This window comes from Vipera ursinii, assembly GCF_947247035.1.
Source record: "Vipera ursinii genome assembly, chromosome: 6".
Classification (NCBI taxonomy): Eukaryota; Metazoa; Chordata; class Lepidosauria; order Squamata; family Viperidae; genus Vipera; species Vipera ursinii.
In genome coordinates, this window is record NC_139515.1 from 57,144,079 (window position 1) to 57,163,321 (window position 19,243).

The window sequence follows — 19,243 nt, forward strand, 5'->3', positions numbered from 1 at the left end:
GGAATTGTAACCTTGAGATTGTTTATATTTGTCCACAATTTTGGTTCTCAAGTCCTCAGACAGTTCTCTTTCTGTTGTCCATGCTTAGTGTGGCACACACAGACACACAATGCAAAGACTAAGTGAACTTCTCTCCTTTTTATCTGCTTTCAGGTGTGATTTTTATATTGCCCACACCTGTTACTTGCCCCAGGTGAGTTTAAAGGAGCATCACATGCTTGAAACAATCTTGTTTATCCACAATTTTGAAAGGGTGCCAATAATTTTGTCCAGCCCATTTTTGGAGTTTTGTTTGACATTATGTCCAATTTGCTTTTTTCCTCCCTTTTTTGTTGTGTTCCAATACACACAAAGGGAATAAACCTGTGTATAGCAAAACATGTGTTCCTGCAATACTTTTCTGTGAGAAATACTTGATTTTCTGGAAAAATTTCTGGGGTGCCAACAATTTCGGCCATGACTAAGTAACATGCATAGCATTCTTGGTCATCGGCCCGAGTTCACCAAATGCAGTTACTCTCAGAAATACATCTAAGGAGGCACAGCTGTGGTTTTCAGCTGTAATAGATTAAACACATCAGAAGTCTAAGCATAAGGTGAACAATAGTGTAATAAAATGTGGTTTGGCAAGTGTTGAAGATGGTTGAAAGAAACAGAAAAGTTCAAACCTACAGCCTATACCAGGGGTCGGCAACCTCGGCTCTTTTATGACTCGTGGACTTCAACTCCCAGAATTCCTGAGCCAGCATAGCTGGCTCAGGAATTCTGGGAGTTGAAGTCCACGAGTCATAAAAGAGCCGAGGTTGCCGACCCCTGGCCTATACTAACTTAGAATCATTCTATTTTTTTAGGTGCGGGGAAATAGATGAAATGGCACCATTGCAACCATAGCATGTTTATGGAAGTGCAATATAGACTGATTAAAAAATGGGGGAGGGGAGCCCAGTGTTGTCATTTATTAATAAGGCCTTTTTCATTGGAGGAAAACTGTTGAGCTGACAGAATTTCAGATGGTAGCACCCCACACTGCAACAGTGTGAAATCTCAGTTGGATATACAATTTCCATACTTAAGCATTCCTGTGATAGAGACTCATGAGGAGTTCAGATGTGTCTGCGTTCCTATGACAAGTTTATGTTTAATAATTACAGGTTATTGTGGCTTGACATTGCACACCAAATCATGAACTAACCACATTAATTTTATTAAAACAGAATTGTGGGATAAAATACAGCTATTATATAGTTTGATGTCTTGTGCAAACAGAATATGAAGTTAAGGGGAAGAATAAATGCATGTCAGATTTCTTAGAGGAAAAAATCAAGTTTATTTAGAAATTGTTTTGCACCTAAAAACCATTTTTATCACTTTGAAGTATTTAATTGTGATAAATGAAGATATGTGGACATTTCTGAGACTAACATAAAAAAATGATATAAAACGAACTGTGGCAATTATTCAAAGGACGGAGGGGGTTACCGCATGACATTTGGATCAGTGTTTTTCAAACTCTGTACCTTTAAGGTGTGGACTCAGTGGTGGGATTCAAATTATGTAAACAACTGGTTCTCTGTGTGGATGCCGCTTCCGGAAGTCCATTCTGGGGCTGGGCAGCAAAAAATTAGCTACCGGTTCTGCCGAACTGGTGCGAACTGGCTGAATCCCACCACTGTGTGGACTTAAGGGAATTCTGAAGTCCACACATCTTAAAGGTGCTGAGTTTGAAAAAACTGATTTTCATCACTTTTTTTCCTTCTCACGCAGAGCTCTAGTCTACTGTACGCAACATGTCTCATTCTGCTTCCGGGTGCCTCCTTGAAATTCAAGTCCCAGAAGTTACTGGTGTGCAACTAACATGATGGAGTAAACCCGGCTTCCACCCCAGCTGCCAGCAGAAAATGGTTGTTTATGCTGTTGCTTTGGGTTTGGAGGTGTGATGGGTGAGGGTGTTTCTTTTTTCTATAAGCACTTCTTGGAAAGCCCCAGTTCTTCCTCCGGCTTTCCAAGGTGGGCATCGGCAAGCAACGCGAAGCATCTTCATTCGCAGGACGAGTAAACATCCAGTGGTTTTCTTTTTAAAAATTAAGATTTACTGGTTTTACAGATTCTAGCTTGAGATATTTAAAAGAATAACTGCACAGCTTGTTGCGCGAGGAACTGGGATGAATTGGATTCAGCCTGCAGTCTTTGTCTACTGGTTTGGGAATAAGTGCCATGGAATATAGTAAACCTTAATGTGCATTGAATTTGGTGCAAAACAATATTAAGCTCCTGTGGGGGCCCAGATGGGGCTGGGGGGGGAAATCTAGGGATCTCTGGCAGAGGCGGGGGCAGGACCAGGTTGGGCACCGGGGCTAGAGCCTTGCCCACCCTCTTAGGCCATGTGGGGGCTTGCACAGCTGCCTGGGGGATGGGTGCCCAGTCCTTGAGCTCCTGGGGTGCCGGACGCTGCAGCCCGGCTCTGCTTCTATGAGGGGATGCCTGGATGTGCTTGCCTTCAGGCTGCTGTAATTGTGCTTGTTCTCTGCCCAGATTGGGCTGAGGGCGGCTGAGGGGTGGCAGGGCTCCTGCTGGATGGGGCTGCTGCTGCTGTTGCTGCCATTGAGGTGAGGCAGGTGGCGGGACGGGTGGCCTAAGGATCATTACTGGACCAAGCCAGGGAGTCGCCCATGGGCCATGAGGGACTGGTTTTATGGCCTGGGGCATGGAGCGGGCTGTCGGGGAGGGGGCCGAGTGGCTCCTACCGACTTCTGCCCCCCCCGCATCCTGGGACTGCATTTTCTGGCCACCTCACCACCAGAGAGCACAGAGAGAAGTGAGGCCAGGTGGGCCTCCTACTACAAATGCCATTGGCAATGGGACCGGAGAGCAGCGACGAGCAAGAGATGCCAAAGGGAGGCCAGGGGCAGGTCGACCTATCTGACTCCCCCTGGGGAGGGGGTTGCCCTGGGGATGGCCTTTGCGGTGGTGACCCATGCACCCTCTGCCCTCTGGTGCATCTGGGATCAGATGGCGCCATGCCTCAGACATCTAAGGTGGTGCCGATGTGCGTTACCCTCTGGAGGGGGGTGGATATGGGTGGGCTGCCTGAGCACCGTGCCTCTTTGTCGAGCCAAGCGGGTGGTGACGCATGACCTCCAGCGCTGTGACAACAGCTTCCCTACCGTCGTTGGCTAGCCTCGACCCCATGTCCTGGATGGGTCCTCCCAATGCAACACACTGCGACTCCCACTCTGGGGTCCTCTCCTTGTCTTGTAGCCTTGGCCCAGCGCATTGCCCTCCATCCTTCTCTCTTCAGAACCTTCAGGTGCATCAGACCAATAGGAGGAAAATTTTCACAGGCCAAAAGGGGGAAGGCAGATTGCCGCTGCAGCCGTTCTTTGCTCTGGGCATCCTGTGCATGGGGGCCAACTGTATCTGGCAGCAACCTCACTCTGTAGTCCGCAGCCCACATAGCGCAGGTGGGTCTGAGTGCTGCAGCCACCGGGCCAGCCCTCCAAACAGTACATGGAGGCAGAGGCGCGGGGGGAGGCACGTGATCTCGGCTGCTGGACAGCTGGGGCAAACGGTGGGACGGAGCAAGTGTGGGGGCAGGCAGCCACCTGGCACATCAGGATCACGTGCCTCCCCATGCCTCTTCCTGTGCCTGTTGCTTGGAGGGTCAGGAGGGCAGTTACAGCACTCAGACCCACTTGTGCTGCATGGGCTGCGGAGCCTCAAGAGTGTGCCAGCTGAGGGGGTGGTGGGTTGTAGCTGTTGCCAGACACCGTCGGCTCCAGCACACTCGCTGCCTCCTGTGCACTGAGGAGGGCTGGGGCAGAGGGGACAGGTCTCTTGCTGTATCCAGGGTGGCCCTGTGGGCCAATTCTGGGCCCATCGCAGGCTGGATCTGGCCTGCGGGCCTTGTTTTAACATGTTTACACTAGAATTTCTGTAGCTTGCTTCTGTCATTAGATACTGCTACCAATACTCCCAAAATTATGGAATTTGAAATCAAATCTCACTAGGTTGAAACGGGTGTAGAACTAGCAGAAGAACCTTTCCTAAGGTGTTTTGAGATGTGTTGAGACTCAGTTTCGATAATTTCCATTGCTGAAAAGGATAGCATATCTCTCAATAATTCGTTACTGTGCAAATAATACTTAGTAACTGAAAACAGTAATAAGATTATCTACATACCAATGTATCGCCATTAACCCATAAATGAGGAGTTTTTCTTTCCCCAGGGTTCAAATTGTATGTGAACAATGCCATGACCTTTTAATTAAAACTGAATTATTTGTATTTTTATATTAGTATATGGTAGTCCATTTTTTGTCAACTTTCTGCCAGAAACAAAGTAATTTGTAAATAAAATCATCTTCATTATTAATAAATGTGTCAAAGTTGCATTTGTAAAACAGCATTATGTCAAGGATTTTTTTTACTATATAGCATTTTTATATCTTTTCCCATCTGACAGACATTAACACAATGCTTTTTAGAAGTACCAGATGCTCCAGATCTGCGGTTTAAAGCTACCATACAAGTAATAAATGCACTGTGATAATTTCTTGATTCTTAGTCACAACCCAGGTAATTGCTAAATGGTCCGAACATTAGTGGAGAAGAGATACCTATTTAATGAAGACAAATAATAGAACCTAATCCAAAAATGCATGTCTCCAGGGCACTTGAGTACTTTAGCAGATTTCCCTACCACCACCACCTATTGTTCTATTATATTCTTGCATCATAGGAGTTTAATCATTAATTTAAATATAGGTAATTCTCATTTACTGACCCCTCATTCAGCCAATATTCAAAGTTGTGATGGTGCTAAAAGGGGGCACTTAAAACTAATCCTCAGAGTTCTGGCTGTCACAATGCCTCCATGATCACGTGATCACAACTCAGGTGCCTGGCAGCCAGGTTGCACTTATAACGGTTGTAGCATCCCAGGGTCACATGATCACCATTTGGTAAGGCAGCCAATACTGAAGCCAGCAGGGAAAGTTGTAAAATATTCCTGTAAGTCATTCACATTCTTGCAGCCTTTTATCCCAGAAATCTCATAGCATGTACTCACAGCACCCCTTCCCCTACACCTGCACCCTCCCCCACCTCCGGACACCATAACAGCCACTTATTCAGCTGTTAGCCTGTTTGCAAGTTGCCTGGGACTTCCCCAGTGACTGTTGAAAACTGTCGGTTGTGAGGACTGTCGCAGTGGGGACAGTCAGGATTGCCATCACCAAGCGATGCGGTCATGCGATGTTGCCCTTTATGACTGCATTACTCAGCACTGGAATGTCCAGTCACAATTACTGTTGTTAAGCAAGAACTACTTGTTTATAAAATGTAACAGGGCTTGAAGATTGAATAAATATTTTGCTTCTGGGAGCTCAAAATTAGAGAAACAATTTTTTAAGCCAGGGATCAATTAAATCAGATAGTTCAGGAAGCTAGAGGTCAAGACTACTCTTTCTATGACTGGATTTACACAATTTGCTAAGCCAAAATGAGGTTTGTTTGTTCGTAAGCTAGTATAAACCTAGGCAATTATACACTGAACTATGATTAAACAAATTGTAGCTCTTAATTTAGTATGAAGATGGCCAGTAAGAACTACTTACATTTATTTTTAAATACAGAATTCAAGTCTTCCAAGTCAAGCAAAAAAAAAAAAAGCTTATTGAACCTGGGAACCCAGCAGGAGATTTCTTCCCCCAATGCATCCCATTAAATCTCCAATTATAAAAACAGATTTCCATAAAGTCTCCTCCTGATCAGTTTATTTCATGAAGTCCTGCCATTGTGGTGTAACATTCCTTCACTTCTGGTATCCAAGCCACCATTATCCTATCTATATCTCCTATTTCTGAGCTTAAATGGACTCCAGAAGATGGTAGAGGACAGGAAAGCCTGGAGGAACATTGTCCATAGGGTCGCGATGGGTCGGACACGACTTCGCAACTAACAACAACAACAACAACAACAACAACATATCTCCTATTTATCGATTTAAAAAAAGTAGATGTTGCTTATAAATGTTAAAATTATGTAAAGAAAATCTCCCTGACATATTTTAAGGCATCATCGTCTTCCTCCGGTTTGGTTTCCTCGTTGCTACTTAAAGAAGCTGACTGAGCTGGAGGTGTGGATGGTACAGGAGGATCCTTGGCAATGTTGGCAGCAGTCCTTGGATGGTGACCATCTGTCAATTCCTGTTGACGCTCTTGGACCTCATCTTCTGATGAAATCACATCACCTTCTAGAGCTTTGCAATTCTAAAAAAGGAAGCAATCATATTTTCTTTCATTTTGGGATCAAGACACCCAAGTTTTTCTCTTTGCTATCTAAATTAGGATAAGTGAGATGTAGAATATCTACAAATATGCCTGATTGGTAAACATGTAAATAATTCTCTGTGGTCAAAAGAAATAAGCCCAGATGTCCTTGAACTTATCAGTGAGTTTGATCACCCAGTGCAATTTTTAATTTATTTTTAGTTTTTAATTTTAATTTATTGCACAGATGATTTTAATTTTATTTTTATCTTAATTTCTGTACTTATTGTATGTTCTGTTGTTAGCCGCCCTGAGTCCTTCGGGAGATAGGGCGGGATATAAATCCCATCAATCAATCAATCAATAAATAAATTGGCTGTATTTAAGCCCAATTCTTTTTTCCAATTCTCAGATAGCAAGATGTTCTGGCAAAAATTAACTGAAAAGCTGCAGCCTCCACAACTGCAGGAAATCATATGGGAAAAGGAAGATGCTGCCACCTGGGCAACATCTTTGCATTGCTCACCTCAGCTAAAATACAAAGAGCCATGTCGACCAACTCTGCTTCATTCATACAATACACAGTCTCAGTCCTACAAAAGAAAATCATACTGTGAAGTATGTAAGAGGGAAGACCAACCCTCCCTCCAGTAAATATCTCTTTATAGACAATCAGCAGATGTCAGAAAGTGCAAATTGTCAAATTCCCTTTTAGTCGTATTCAGCATATCTACTGTATCTATTTCAATATAGTTATCTATTTTTAGCCCTGATGTCAGGAAAAATAGCCAAGACCAACTCAATCAATTTTTTTTTATATTGTGGTCAAAGACCAGCACTACAAATAAGAGCATTAAAAACAGTAACAAAATAAAAACGGACAAATAATATATTACAATTAGTGGTAGGTTACCAGTGGGCAGTTAAGAGTCTAATTTTGCATACAGTAAAACAAAATTTGGTGACATTCAAGGAAACTACTTCATATGGAACTGGTAACAGCAGTTTTAGATAAAAGAGATCAGTACTTCCTGGGTATTTTATTAGGTAAGGTCTTACTAAGTGAGTCCGTAAGTTCTTATAAAAGATACAGTATAGCAGAACAACCCCTTGTCCACAGGGGCAACCATCTAAAATATTTTAAAACTCTTTCCTGTATCTCAAACAGCTCTTCACCATGATCTGCCTTTATTTTTTGTGTAACCTGTCTCCCACAATTGCTGTACTTTATAACAAAATTGTGGTAGTTGTTCAAAAACGTTTCCTACTCTTAGAACTGTAGAGGAAAAGCTTTTTAACATTTCATTCTAATTTAACCTCAATTCAATCTAAAATATGGTTTCTCACAAGCAAACTTTCAAGGTATTATATGAGTGTAACTATTTGGGATGACATATTCTGTAAACAGTAATAGCAATTTCATTTTTAATTAGTCACAAACTGATTCTACCATGTTTCTCCACAAATAAGACCAGGTCTTATATTAATTTTTGCTCCAAAAGACGCATTAGGGCTTATATTCCAGTTAGGTCTCATTTGGGGAAAATACGGTATTAAATATGTCCGTCTGGCTGATGATCTTAACTGAGGCTTATTTTGGGGCTTATATTACGAGTGTCCTGAAAAATCATGCTAGGGCTTATCTTCCAGTTGGCTCTTATTTTCGGAGAAACACAGTATAGATGTGTGTGAGTATGCACAGATACATGTGTGTGACTATTTAAGGGTATAAAACCAGAAAGATAAAGCTGAAATTGAAGAATGTAATAGTTCTACAATCCTGGAGAAAATCTATGTAATCACTATGAGTCCATACTGATTGGATGTCCCTTAAGTCTATCAATAGTCCTATACAAACATCCCACAACCCTCAACAACCCTCCTCCCAATTTGGCTCTTTGAGGGTAGAAAAGGAAGTTGAGAACAACCCATTCTTCTCTGATTTTTAAGAGGTAGGTAGGCAGCATACCTTGCTAAATCTGTCCTTTTTCTTCTCTTTGATTTCATTTTTGCCTTTTCTGCTGGTTCAGCTGTCTTCTTGGTCATCCATGCTGGAAGAATCCTCTTCTTTGCTGCCTCAGGGGAACTCATTTCTGTTAATTCAAGAAGAAAGGGAACATTTTGTACAAGAAAATTTGAAATTAAATTTTGTTGAACTAATGGCTCCATGCAGCCTACTGTTCCTTTCTGACAATGTTTACACATCTCAGCCATTTGGTGCTAACCATAGGCAATAACTGAACTGCCAGCAAACAGAGCAAATTGAAACTACTTTTGGTGTGTCAATCAAAAATATACTGGCTCATCTTTGTCATGGCTGGTCAGCTAACACTTTATTTTACAAATATATTAAAAAGTAAATAAAACTGGCAATTACACACAGAGTTACCACAGACTGGAGGGAGGAAAGTTAAGTATCACCCCCTTCCATTTGTGTTCCATTTCAATAATTTGTAGGTACAAGTGCATATGTAGAAAAAAATAATAACACGCCTCTGCATCTGCCTGCTGCTTGGAGGGCCGGGCTGGCAATCACAGCTGTCGGACTCACCTGCACTGCACAGGCTGCAGAACCCTGGAGTGCACCAGCAGAGGGGCTGGCAGACTGAGGCTGCTGTTGGACACCTTGGGCCTCCACGCACGGGACACCTGGAGCAAAGAACAGCCATGGTGGCAACCCACCTTCCCCCTTCAGGCCTGCATTAGTTTCCCTTGGATCGGTCCAATAGACCCAAAGGTTCCACAAATGGAAGGACTGAGAGAGGGCAATGTGCTCAGCTGCCAGATGGAGGCCACGAGAGGACCCTGGTGTGGGCATTGCAGGGCAACTCGACAGGACCTGTGGAGCTCCACCCGGGATGTGGGGTCATGGATCAGCCAACAATGGCAGAGAAACCATTCTCGCAACATGGAGGTTCCACATCACCACCCCCTCAGTTTGCGTAGCGGCAACACGTGTGGAAGTATGGTGCCCAAGTGGCCTGGCCATGTCACCCCCCCCACCAGAGGATAATGTGCATCAATACCTTGGACATCTGGGGCATGGTGCCATTCGGTTCTGGACATGCTGGAGGGCAGAGGGCGCAAGGGTCAGCATTGCGAGGGGTGTCCATGGCCTGAACACCCTTGGGAGAAAGGGACAGATGGGATGACCCACTGCGCTGTGCATAGTAGTAGTGGGAGGCCTGCCCGGCTTCACTTCTCTCTGAACTCTCTCGTGGTAAGGGAGTGATGGAAAAATGCAGCCCCAGGATGTGGGGGGGGGGAAGAGTGGGGAGAGCTGTGTGGCCCCCTCCATGTCCCACCCCTTGTGGCTCACAGCTGGGCCAGTAATGATCCTTAGACCACCCCCACACCATCACCTGCCTCGCCGTGCTGTAGCACCACCAGCAGTAGCAGCCCCATCCAGCAGGAGCCCCACTGCCCTTCAGCCCTCTCCCCCGCAGCCCAGGAAGCCCAGCCTGGGCAAGGAGAGCAAACACAGCAGCAGCAGTCTTAAGGAGGCAAGTGTGGCTGGGTGTCCCCTTGGAAAAGTGAGGCTGGGTTGCGGGATTCTGGCACCCTGGGAGCTCAAGGGTTGGCCCAGGTGCCTGCCATCCAGGGCCCCAGGCAGCCTATGCTGCCAGCCACAAGCCTCCTAGCAGCCCGAGAGGCTCCTCCAGTCGATCACGCCCCAGCACCTGCCTTGGTCCCATCCACTTCCATCGGAGAACCCTGGATCCTTCCCCAGCCCTGCCCCACACAGAAGCCCCCTGACATAAGCAATGTTGAGCTGGCCATGCCCATCTTGGCCATACCCATCCACCCATGTGCAGCCGGCCCAAGGGCAACCACAATGCTGATGTGGCCCTCAGTGAAATCGAGTTTGACATCGCTGTTCTAGTGGATCGCGTTCCATTTCACCACTTCATTTTCTTGTCTGGTTAAAAACCAAAAAAGGCATCAAAATTGCGTAACTGAATTGATTTATTTACTACACAAGTTATGAAGAATACAGTGATATATAGCAGGATAATTATATTCTATTAGGATAGTAGCAATAAACTGCCTGCAAGTGTTTTGTTAGGGACCTTTCTTCTTTTACAAGCAATAAACATTATTGCTACAGATTGTAGATAGAAAGCAGCCACACAACTAACTCACTCACTCAATCTCTCTTCCCCTCCCTCTCTGATTTCGGAATATGTGGAGACATGTAGGCAAGGGAAAAGATCTGGTTTGCAAGTCAAGCCAACATTCACAGAACCCTATAGATCAGGGGTGTCAAACACAATTTCATCGAGGGCCGCATCAGCATTGCGGTTGCCCTCAGGGGGCCAGGTGGGTATGGCCAGGGTGGGCGTGGCCTACTGGGTGGGCGTGGCTAGAGTGCGTATGGCCTACTGGGTGGGCATGGCCAGCTCTACATCGTTTTCATCAAGGGTGCCTATGGGGGCCTGGGCAGGAGTAGGACAGATCTGAGGGTCTGTGGCAGAAGGAGGGTCTCTGGGCCAGGGCCAGGGCCAAGGCAGTGGGCGCCGTTCCCTCACTATTTCCAGGATGGCTTCGCGGGCCACATGAAACCACTTCGCGGGCCGGATCCGGCCCTCGGGCCTTGTGTTTGACATGTCTGCTATAGATTGATTTAAGGTTTCAAACTATACACCAACTCCCAAGTAAGCTCTCAAAGGAAGTTCCAATACTAGCAAACAATAGCTGACTGATAACTCTCGTCTTGAAAACCGAAGCGTGCAACTTCTGTCAGCTTACAGACCATACCATGCTTGTATGGCAAGGGCTGTGCTCCAAAAATAGAAGAGACTAAAATCAATTGTGGTAGAAGGCATGGCGGATTTTATAGGCGTTCAATGCTTAACTCCTTTTTGCCTTAAGCCTTTCCTCAAATTCTTAATTCTAAGTGTGGTTCCTCTTGAGAGGGCTTCAGTTGATCTTCCAGTCTTTGAAATAGGAGAGACTGTGCATTAAGTGTTATGTGTTAAGAGTGTTACCTTCCTTCCAGTTCAGTTATGTTGAAAAGCATTCTCTGGATTCAATATATTCAGGTCTTGGAAGGTATTTTTGCACTGACTCCACCACTCAACTCACTGCAGTGTGTTACATTCAGATGCTGCCTCACATCTGCCAAACAAGTTATTCCATATCCAACTTGGCTAAGATCTACTGGACTCAATATTTTGGGTTCACACAGTTCACTGAGCCATAAGTAAACAACAGAGCATGGTTTTGCATGATGAATTCTTGCAGTCTATTTTGCAGTTCAGTTGTGTCAATTGAACAAAAACTCAAGGAAGGCTCTTGGCAGCAGTCAAAAGTCTGTTATGAAGTGTCTTTGTACTTTGCAAGGTAAAGGGTAATTATGAGCAGGTGGAGGAGAAGTAAAATGTAAGCTCCAACTAGAGCTACAAAACCCTCACTGAGTTCAGAGACTTGAATCCATTTCTGATTGGTAAAGATAAACAAAACAAGACCAACAGGCAAACTCACACCGCTAACAGACAGAAGAATCTGAGCCAGTTTCCATCCATCTTGGTCTTTGCGGCACAGGGCCTGCTGCATGACTGTACTGGCAGTGAAGAGACACAAAACTGGACTGATGTATACACAGACCCTTGATAGCACCAGTGCAACCTCACTGATTCCCAACTTTTCCATTTCTCTGATCATAAGGCAATCCACTTCTTCTTTTTGATTCCACAAACAGAAATTGTAGAAGCCAATCCTTTTGGTGGGAAGACTGATGATATTCCCAGCTTCCCAGACAAGGGCATATAATAGCAAAGCATTATAACCAATGGCAAGGGAGAAATTACTCAGGTACAAGAGGCAGGAGATGTAGGGTGATTCTCTTAACCCTTTAATGAATTCAACAATGTTTTTTGGGAAATTCAGCTGCATTGTCCACCTGAATACCTAGCAGAAGAAAGTAAACAGTCAGGTTGGATTCTAGGAACTATGTCTCCACTTTGTCACATACTTCCCAAGTGTCAATTGGTAGATTTACATGATACACAAGACCATTCACACTCCTGGAAAGCTTTGGATGCTGCCACTGAGCCTTTCAAGAGTTATTAAAAGTGTAAATTATAAAAAGCAATGCTATAGAAATGTAATGAATTCAAATGTTTTTAATTTGCTTCTGCATGCTTCCAACAGAGCTTTCAAAGACCAAGTCTAGCTCCTAGCCCTATACTGTTAACAAAATATCCCAAATGTTATCAAGTTGTAACGTTGGACTTTTTTTTTCCAATTCTTTTCCCAAACCTGTTAAGAAATATTATACTGTTGGAGATATATATATATATATATATATATATATATATATATATATATATATATATATATATATATATATATATATATATATATATATATATTTTAAAAGGGGAGGAAAGGTAGAAAAAAACAGTTATAAAATTAGGCATGTTAAGAAGAAACAAATAATTTTCCCCTCTCATATTTCATAATCTGGTGTTATGAGTAACACAAGCTGGTATTGCTCAGATTCCTATTTTGAATTTTAACTATCATAGTCTATAGTCAGTTGATACGTTGTGGATTAAGGAAACTAAAGCCTAGCACATTATGAAGATTGTAATAATAAATGGTAGAAAATTCACAACAGCAACAAAAGATCCTTTTTCAGAAGATGCCTGGAAAAACTAGAATTCACTACAAGATTTACTAATGACTGATAGCATGAAATTTTTTAAAGAGGCGATTATACAAGTTCCTAGATAATAGGCATATCAATATTCAGTTATATGTTACTTCCAGTTTCATAGGCAATATGTCCCTTACACCAGGAGCAGCTGAAGCAAATCATAACATTTGTTGGCTTCTTCTGGTGTGATTCATGGTGGCTCTTATATTTGGGTATTGATTAAACATGCTTCCTTTACAACATAGAAAAAAACACGTGTACAATACTTATTACACCCTTCTCCTTTAAATTCAGTAGACAAAGAATGCTCTTTAGGTTGAGGACAAGATTGAACGGTGAACTGCATTAAAAATGCAACTTAAGTCATATGTACTAAAAGAGAAACAAAGCTACTTTTCAAAAAGTATGATGAACATATCTAAAGCTGCAAGATACATAACATTCAAAAATATGTTCACATACATGGTTCTTCATTCCTGGTCGTTTTCTCACTACTAACTTACAGCATCTTCATAGCATCATCCAGCCGTCCTTAAAACACAATAAAAATTGTCCTCAATCCTCAATTTTATGAAGACTTGCCAAAAATCTGAATCAGCTGGGGTAACTCTTGAAGATGCTGTAGTTCAGGGGTGTCAAAACTGCCAGCCCAAGGGCTGAATGCATCAGGTGGAAGCCGCACCTCTGGCAAGGGGAAAAAAGTAGTAATATGTTGCAACATGTCATGTGACACGGCGAGTTTGACACCCCTGGTGTAGTACAATGAAGAGGTACAATGAACCCTACTGCCTTGATACACCTCTGAGACCAAAAAGTTGGAGCCTAGAACTCCTGATCTCCTAAAGCAGGGTGAAGAAAGAATGTTTGAAACAAAGGGAGGAATACCTTAGTTCACAATGAAGAAAGACTTTTAATTTGTTAAGCAACTTTCATGAGACTGAGCAATGAAGGACAAAATAAAAGCCAATCTGTGGAGGAATTAATTTGTAATTCACCATAATGTTAAAACAGAATGGTACAAGTATTATCTATTAACTTTGATTTGGGGGGAGGGATAGGAAAAAAGATCTGAAACTCAAAATAGATTATAACACAATCTCTTTGGGGAAAAAGTGAGGCTTATAATAGTATATAAGAGGAAAAAAATGCCAATCCCTGTGTAAGCTGGTAAGAAAGAAGAAAAATTAAATATTAGGATAGAAAGAAGGAGCATACAACAGAAACTGAAAACAAAATATATGTGGAGGACGGAGATTGAAAAACAGTGGGAGCCAGAAGAAAGATGGAGAAAAAGTATATAGAAAGTTGGCTGGAGAAACTGTCTCAAGTAATAGTAAGATTTATTTTTTATCTTATCTTAATATTTTTATAAAGTGGCAGACATACCTAATATTCCTTCCTCTTCCTATTTTCACCACCACAAGGTGTGTGAAGTGTGTTAGGCTGAGAGAGAGTGGCTGGCCAAGGTAGTCAGCTAGCTTCATAGAATGGATAGTCCTTGACTTATGACCACAATTGAGCCCAAAATTTCTGTTGCTAAGTGAGAAAGTTGTTGAGTGAGTTTTGCCCCATTTTATGATCTTTCTTGCTGTATTTAAGTAAATCACTGCAGTTAAGTTAGCAACATGGCATCCCCACTGACTTTGTCAGGTTACAAAAGATGATCACATGATCCCAGGACACTGCAAATGTCATAAATTTGAGTCAGTTGTCAAGCATCTGAATTTTGATCATGTGACCCTGGGGATGGTGCAATGGTCATAAGTGTGAAAAATGGTCATGTCCCTTTTTTTTTTAGTGCTGCTGTAACTTTGAACGGTCTTGAAATAAACTCTTGTAAGTCAAGGATGCAGTCTAAAGAGGCCGTACAAGACACAAAAAAGCAGCCTGTGTATATATAAGGCTTATTCACAGCCCTCCTTAGGCTCTAATACAAACAGCAATTCTCTTCCTAAAAATCAGCTAAGGCTTTTCAGGCAAGAAAAGAAGCTGCAGTAAGGGAAAGTGAATCCAGTCTTTGGGCAAAGTGGTCTGAAGAAAGATTGGTAAACTAAATAATCTTGGCAGCTTGAGGAGACTTGCTCAATGGCATCTCGGCCAACAACTGCCAACTCTTAAAAGTCCTTAAATCCAACACAATTCTGAACTGCTTGTGATCACTTCAAGGAACGATATTGGTGTGATGGTGAAATAGCCACGTTGGAATGCATCGAAGAAGAGTGCCCAAAGATACCCACGATCTCTTCAGCCGCTTCACCGGTGCCTGAGAAAGCAGCCATTTCCACTAGGACGCCAGCGCCTTGCAAAGTTTGGGACAACTTGCAGGCAACACGCAATCTAATCCATCCGCGGAGCATTAGGATCAGGAAGGGTGGGCTAAAGACCTCGTTCGCTTAGTGCGGTAAGAAAGGGAAGGAGGTACCGCTTGCTTTCATTTGGGGTGCCCGCCGCTGAATCCAACTCAATTGGAAAACCCGCAGGGCCTCCGTTCTCTTGCCCGAGTCAGGAGGCGTCGGAGGCAGAGGCTGCCAAATATTCGAGACCATTGCAAATAACCGAGAAGAATGAAAGAGTGATAAGAGTCCATATCTCTAATTCCATATTACAATGCCCCTACACCTCGTGAACCCTTAAAGTAGCCAGGAATAGTAATAATTTTTAAAAGGTTATTACTTGCCGGCGAATCCGAAGGCACTAAATCCTACTCCTGGAAGCGAATCCTCCTCCACGATCAGGCTCGCTTTCAATCTTGTTTACAGGTTTTGCTCCTCGGATCACGTGCTAGCGTTAGCAGATTTCCCTTTCGTTTTCGTTTTTGTCCGATTTCTCTGCACTAGGGTGTTTTCCGACTAGAAGGTGTGGTCTGTTTTCCTTCACCTTCCGAGGGAATCCAGCTGATTTCCCAGAAACTACTGTTCGACATTTTGTTTATCCTTTTTAAATATTCATGCGTCACAATTTAGGCACGCCTCTGCAAGGCTCACAGATTTATGAAAATTGTAATTGTGATGAATTTATTTAAACGTATCATTAGAACATGAAAGTTTGGTAACGAAGCAGAAATGATCCTTGGGTTGTTTTAGGGCTTTTGTTTCGTCGTTCCTGGCTTTCTTAATACACAAAGCGCCAACGGTTTCAAATTTCAGAGTAAGCCTGTAATAAGCGTTTCATAAATACAAAGAGGACAGCAGTGATTATTAGTCGGAGGTGTTTCTCGACCTCAGCAATTTTAAGACGTGCGAGCTTCAACTGCCAGCATTCCTCAGCCTGTATGAAGTTGAACATCTTAAAATCGAGAAACACGTGTTTTCCCCAAAACGGCCCCATTAAGTAACGCACTCCAGTATTCCCAGGGTGACGCTCTTTGCAGGAGAGGGTAGCGATTGGGATGCGTTGCGCAATCGCATCTAGCACATTGCAGTTCTTAAAAAAGATTTCCTCTTAGAAGCAGAAAAAGCAACTGCCTGCAAGCACCAATAGCAAGAGAACAGAAATTCTTGTCGCACAGTGTGCCTTCGTGCACCTATACAGAAACGTGATGCAATGCACAAAATGCACAAGGTTCATTATTTCTAGGCAATTATTACAATTGCCAATTGTGGGCTTCCTTCTATTTTTTTGTTTCGGAGGGTTGGGATTTTGTTGCTTACTTACGAGGGTTTTTCTTTTAAGTAGTCCAGTTAGAACAAACAACCAGATTTTTTAATGCTTTCATGAAGGCAATAGCCATATATAATTTCATTGCTGTCTTATTGTTCAGGATCTTTTCACATAAGATCTGAGAAAGCTTAAAGGTAAAGGTAAAGGTTCCCCCGCACATGTGTGCTAGTCGTTTCCAACTCTAGGGGCCGGTGCTCATCTCCGTTTCAAAGCCGAAGAGCCAGCGCTTGTCCGAAGACGTCTTCCGTGGTCATGTGGCCGGCATGACTAGACGCCAAAGGCGCACGGAACGCTGTTACCTTCCCACCGTAGTGGTCCCTATTTTTCTACTTGCATTTTTACGTGCTTTCGAACTGCTAGGTTGGCAGAAGCTGGGACGAGTAACAGGCGCTTACTCTGTTACGCAGCACTCGGGATTCGACCCGCCAAACTGCCGACCTTCTGATCGACAAGCTCAGCGTCCTAACCCACTGAGCCACCGCGTCCCTTACTGAATTCTAAAAGTCACCCATTCATGCAGCCTAATTTAGGTGTACAGGTAGTTCTTATTTTCCAACCATAATTGTGCAATTGGCTAACAATAGCTAACAATAACCATAATTGGAACCGACAACTCCTTGGCTAAGTGACACAATCATAAAATGAAACATCATGTGATTATGCCAACATAGGACATTAGTTCCAGCAGCAGTTGTTAAGCATATCACTTGACTGCAACTTATCTCTTCTTGCCAGCTTCCCCACTGACTTTAGTTTTTCAAAGCCTGCTATGAAGATTGCAAATGGTGATCATGTGACCATGGGGACAACTTTGACAACTGGTTGTAAATCTTTTTCAGCATTGTTGTAACTATGAACAGTAACTATGGTCACTAAGCAAGGTGTCCTTTCTTCTTACAACTATGTCCACCCAGCATAGAAACACCTGCTAAGATGAAATCTTGGTATTCTTTATACTTTTACATTTGAAAACGAGCAAGTTTACTTTGCTGTTATGTTGTGGTACAGAAGTGGAAATGGGACATTTGATTTTCCCTCCTATCTATCTAAAAAATCTGAAATAGCATCCTGTTCAGACAAACATACTTTTACTGATTTTTCAAATTTTTGTATTTTTAATTAAACTCTTCTCTTCTATAGGCATAATCTGTTGAGTCACTCCAGCAGCACATAACTGATGAATTGTTTCAAACACTGACTATCTTAACTGCTCCTCCTCATTCAAGGAGATTCAAGGTGTTAGTAATGACTTACAAAGCCCTACATGGCATGGGTCCGGAATACCTCCGCCCAGTACGCTCCCACAGAGAGGGCCTCCTCAGGGTGCCACCGGTCAAAGAATGTCGAAAGGGCGGTATATAAATGTAATAAAATAAATAAATAAATAAAATAAAGGCCCCGCCCATCACCCTGTGCGCTGACCTCCCTCTGTGCACTTTGTTGGTACCCCTTAGGGCTGTCTGCCATGTAAGCCTCGTCCTGCCCCCAGCCGTCCTCTCCCAGACCCCACCACCCGCACCGTGCAGCCCTTTCACTGCGGTCATGCCCCCCCACCAGCCCGCCGTAAAAACCCCAACACTCGAAACGTCCCCACCACTGGTCCGCCCGAAGGTCCGGCCGAAGAAAGGGGCAGCGCAGGCATGACCACCAACTGGCCGACAGCTGCCTGCGGCAGTCTAATCCATCCGGCTGCCTCTCTATCATCCTGTTCCGGTCAGAGGGAGGTCTGCAGACCCTGCGCCGAAAGGACATGGCGCAGGTGCACCCAACCCCCAGCCAGTGGCCACCCGCACCGGTCCCAGCTGTTCAAGCACTGTCCTGCGCAGGCGTGTCCATCGGCCGGTTGGCAGTCACCTGCAGATGCTCCCGTTGTTCGGGTGCAGGCGCAGCCGGCAGCTCCGGTGCCAGCTGCTCCGGTGCCACACAGCCATTCAGCGCAGGTGTAGGCGTCAGCTGGCCGGCAGCGGGCTGTCGCGGCTTCTGAAGGTCAGACGCCATACCCGGCCAGTAGCAACGAGGGGAAGCCGCTCCTCTGTGCTGGTGCAGAGAATGGCTTCCGGAGATGAGAAGGGGACACCGGAGTCTGGCCGGCACATCGGAGACAGATGGGCTGGTGTGACGAGGTGTCCCCGACGGGTGACAAGCCAGTAGGGCTTGACACCTCAGTTTTTCGGTCCCTGAGGCCAAAGACGATTCTGTCCCGCAACCTCCTTTCTAAATTTTCAAAGTTGCAAAGGCGAGCTGCCTGTCGGACTGCAGCCATGAATGCTGACCCTGATTCACCCGGCAGCTGGTTCCTCTTTACAAACTCAAACGTCCATGCCATTTCCGACATGTGCGGGTTAAAATGCTGATTCAGTTTGTCAATGAGGTCGTCGAACTTCACCTCCCCAATGGCCGTGGGTAAACACAGACCCACTGCCAGTTTATAAATGTCCTTTCTGCATATGCTGAGTAGGGCGGCCACCTTTATCCTGTCCTCAGTAATGCGGTTTACTATGAAATAAAACTCTAGCTGCCCCATGAACGCTTCCCATTCTTCGGGCTGGGCGCTATTGAAAACAGGAGCTAAACCGACTGGTGCCATGGGGGCTTGAGCTAACCTGACTGGTGCCATGGGGGCTTGACCGACCTGAGCCATGGGAGCCTGACC

General features: G+C 44.2%; 1 protein-coding gene across 6 annotated transcripts; it reads right to left on the bottom strand.

Moving 5' to 3' along the window:
- Window positions 1-5,601: 5,601 nt before the first annotated feature.
- On the bottom strand, window positions 5,602-15,851 carry LOC310642826 (transmembrane protein 140-like; the record flags this gene model as incomplete). Of its 6 annotated transcripts, none has more annotated exons than XM_083366765.1 (5): window positions 5,602-5,841; window positions 5,979-6,269; window positions 6,796-6,862; window positions 8,239-8,362; window positions 15,608-15,818. In XM_083366765.1, 3 exons carry the CDS (start codon window positions 8,358-8,360, stop codon window positions 6,039-6,041), a joined length of 420 nt encoding a protein of 139 aa, XP_083222891.1. In that variant the 3' UTR covers window positions 5,602-5,841; window positions 5,979-6,038. The 6 variants fall into 6 exon arrangements, with proteins under 6 accessions (XP_083222891.1, XP_083222890.1, XP_083222889.1 ...); XM_083366764.1 differs by lacking the exon at window positions 15,608-15,818 and adding an exon at window positions 8,821-11,578; XM_083366763.1 differs by lacking the exon at window positions 15,608-15,818 and having other exon boundaries at window positions 8,239-8,483.
- Between the last annotated feature and the right edge of the window lie 3,392 nt (window positions 15,852-19,243).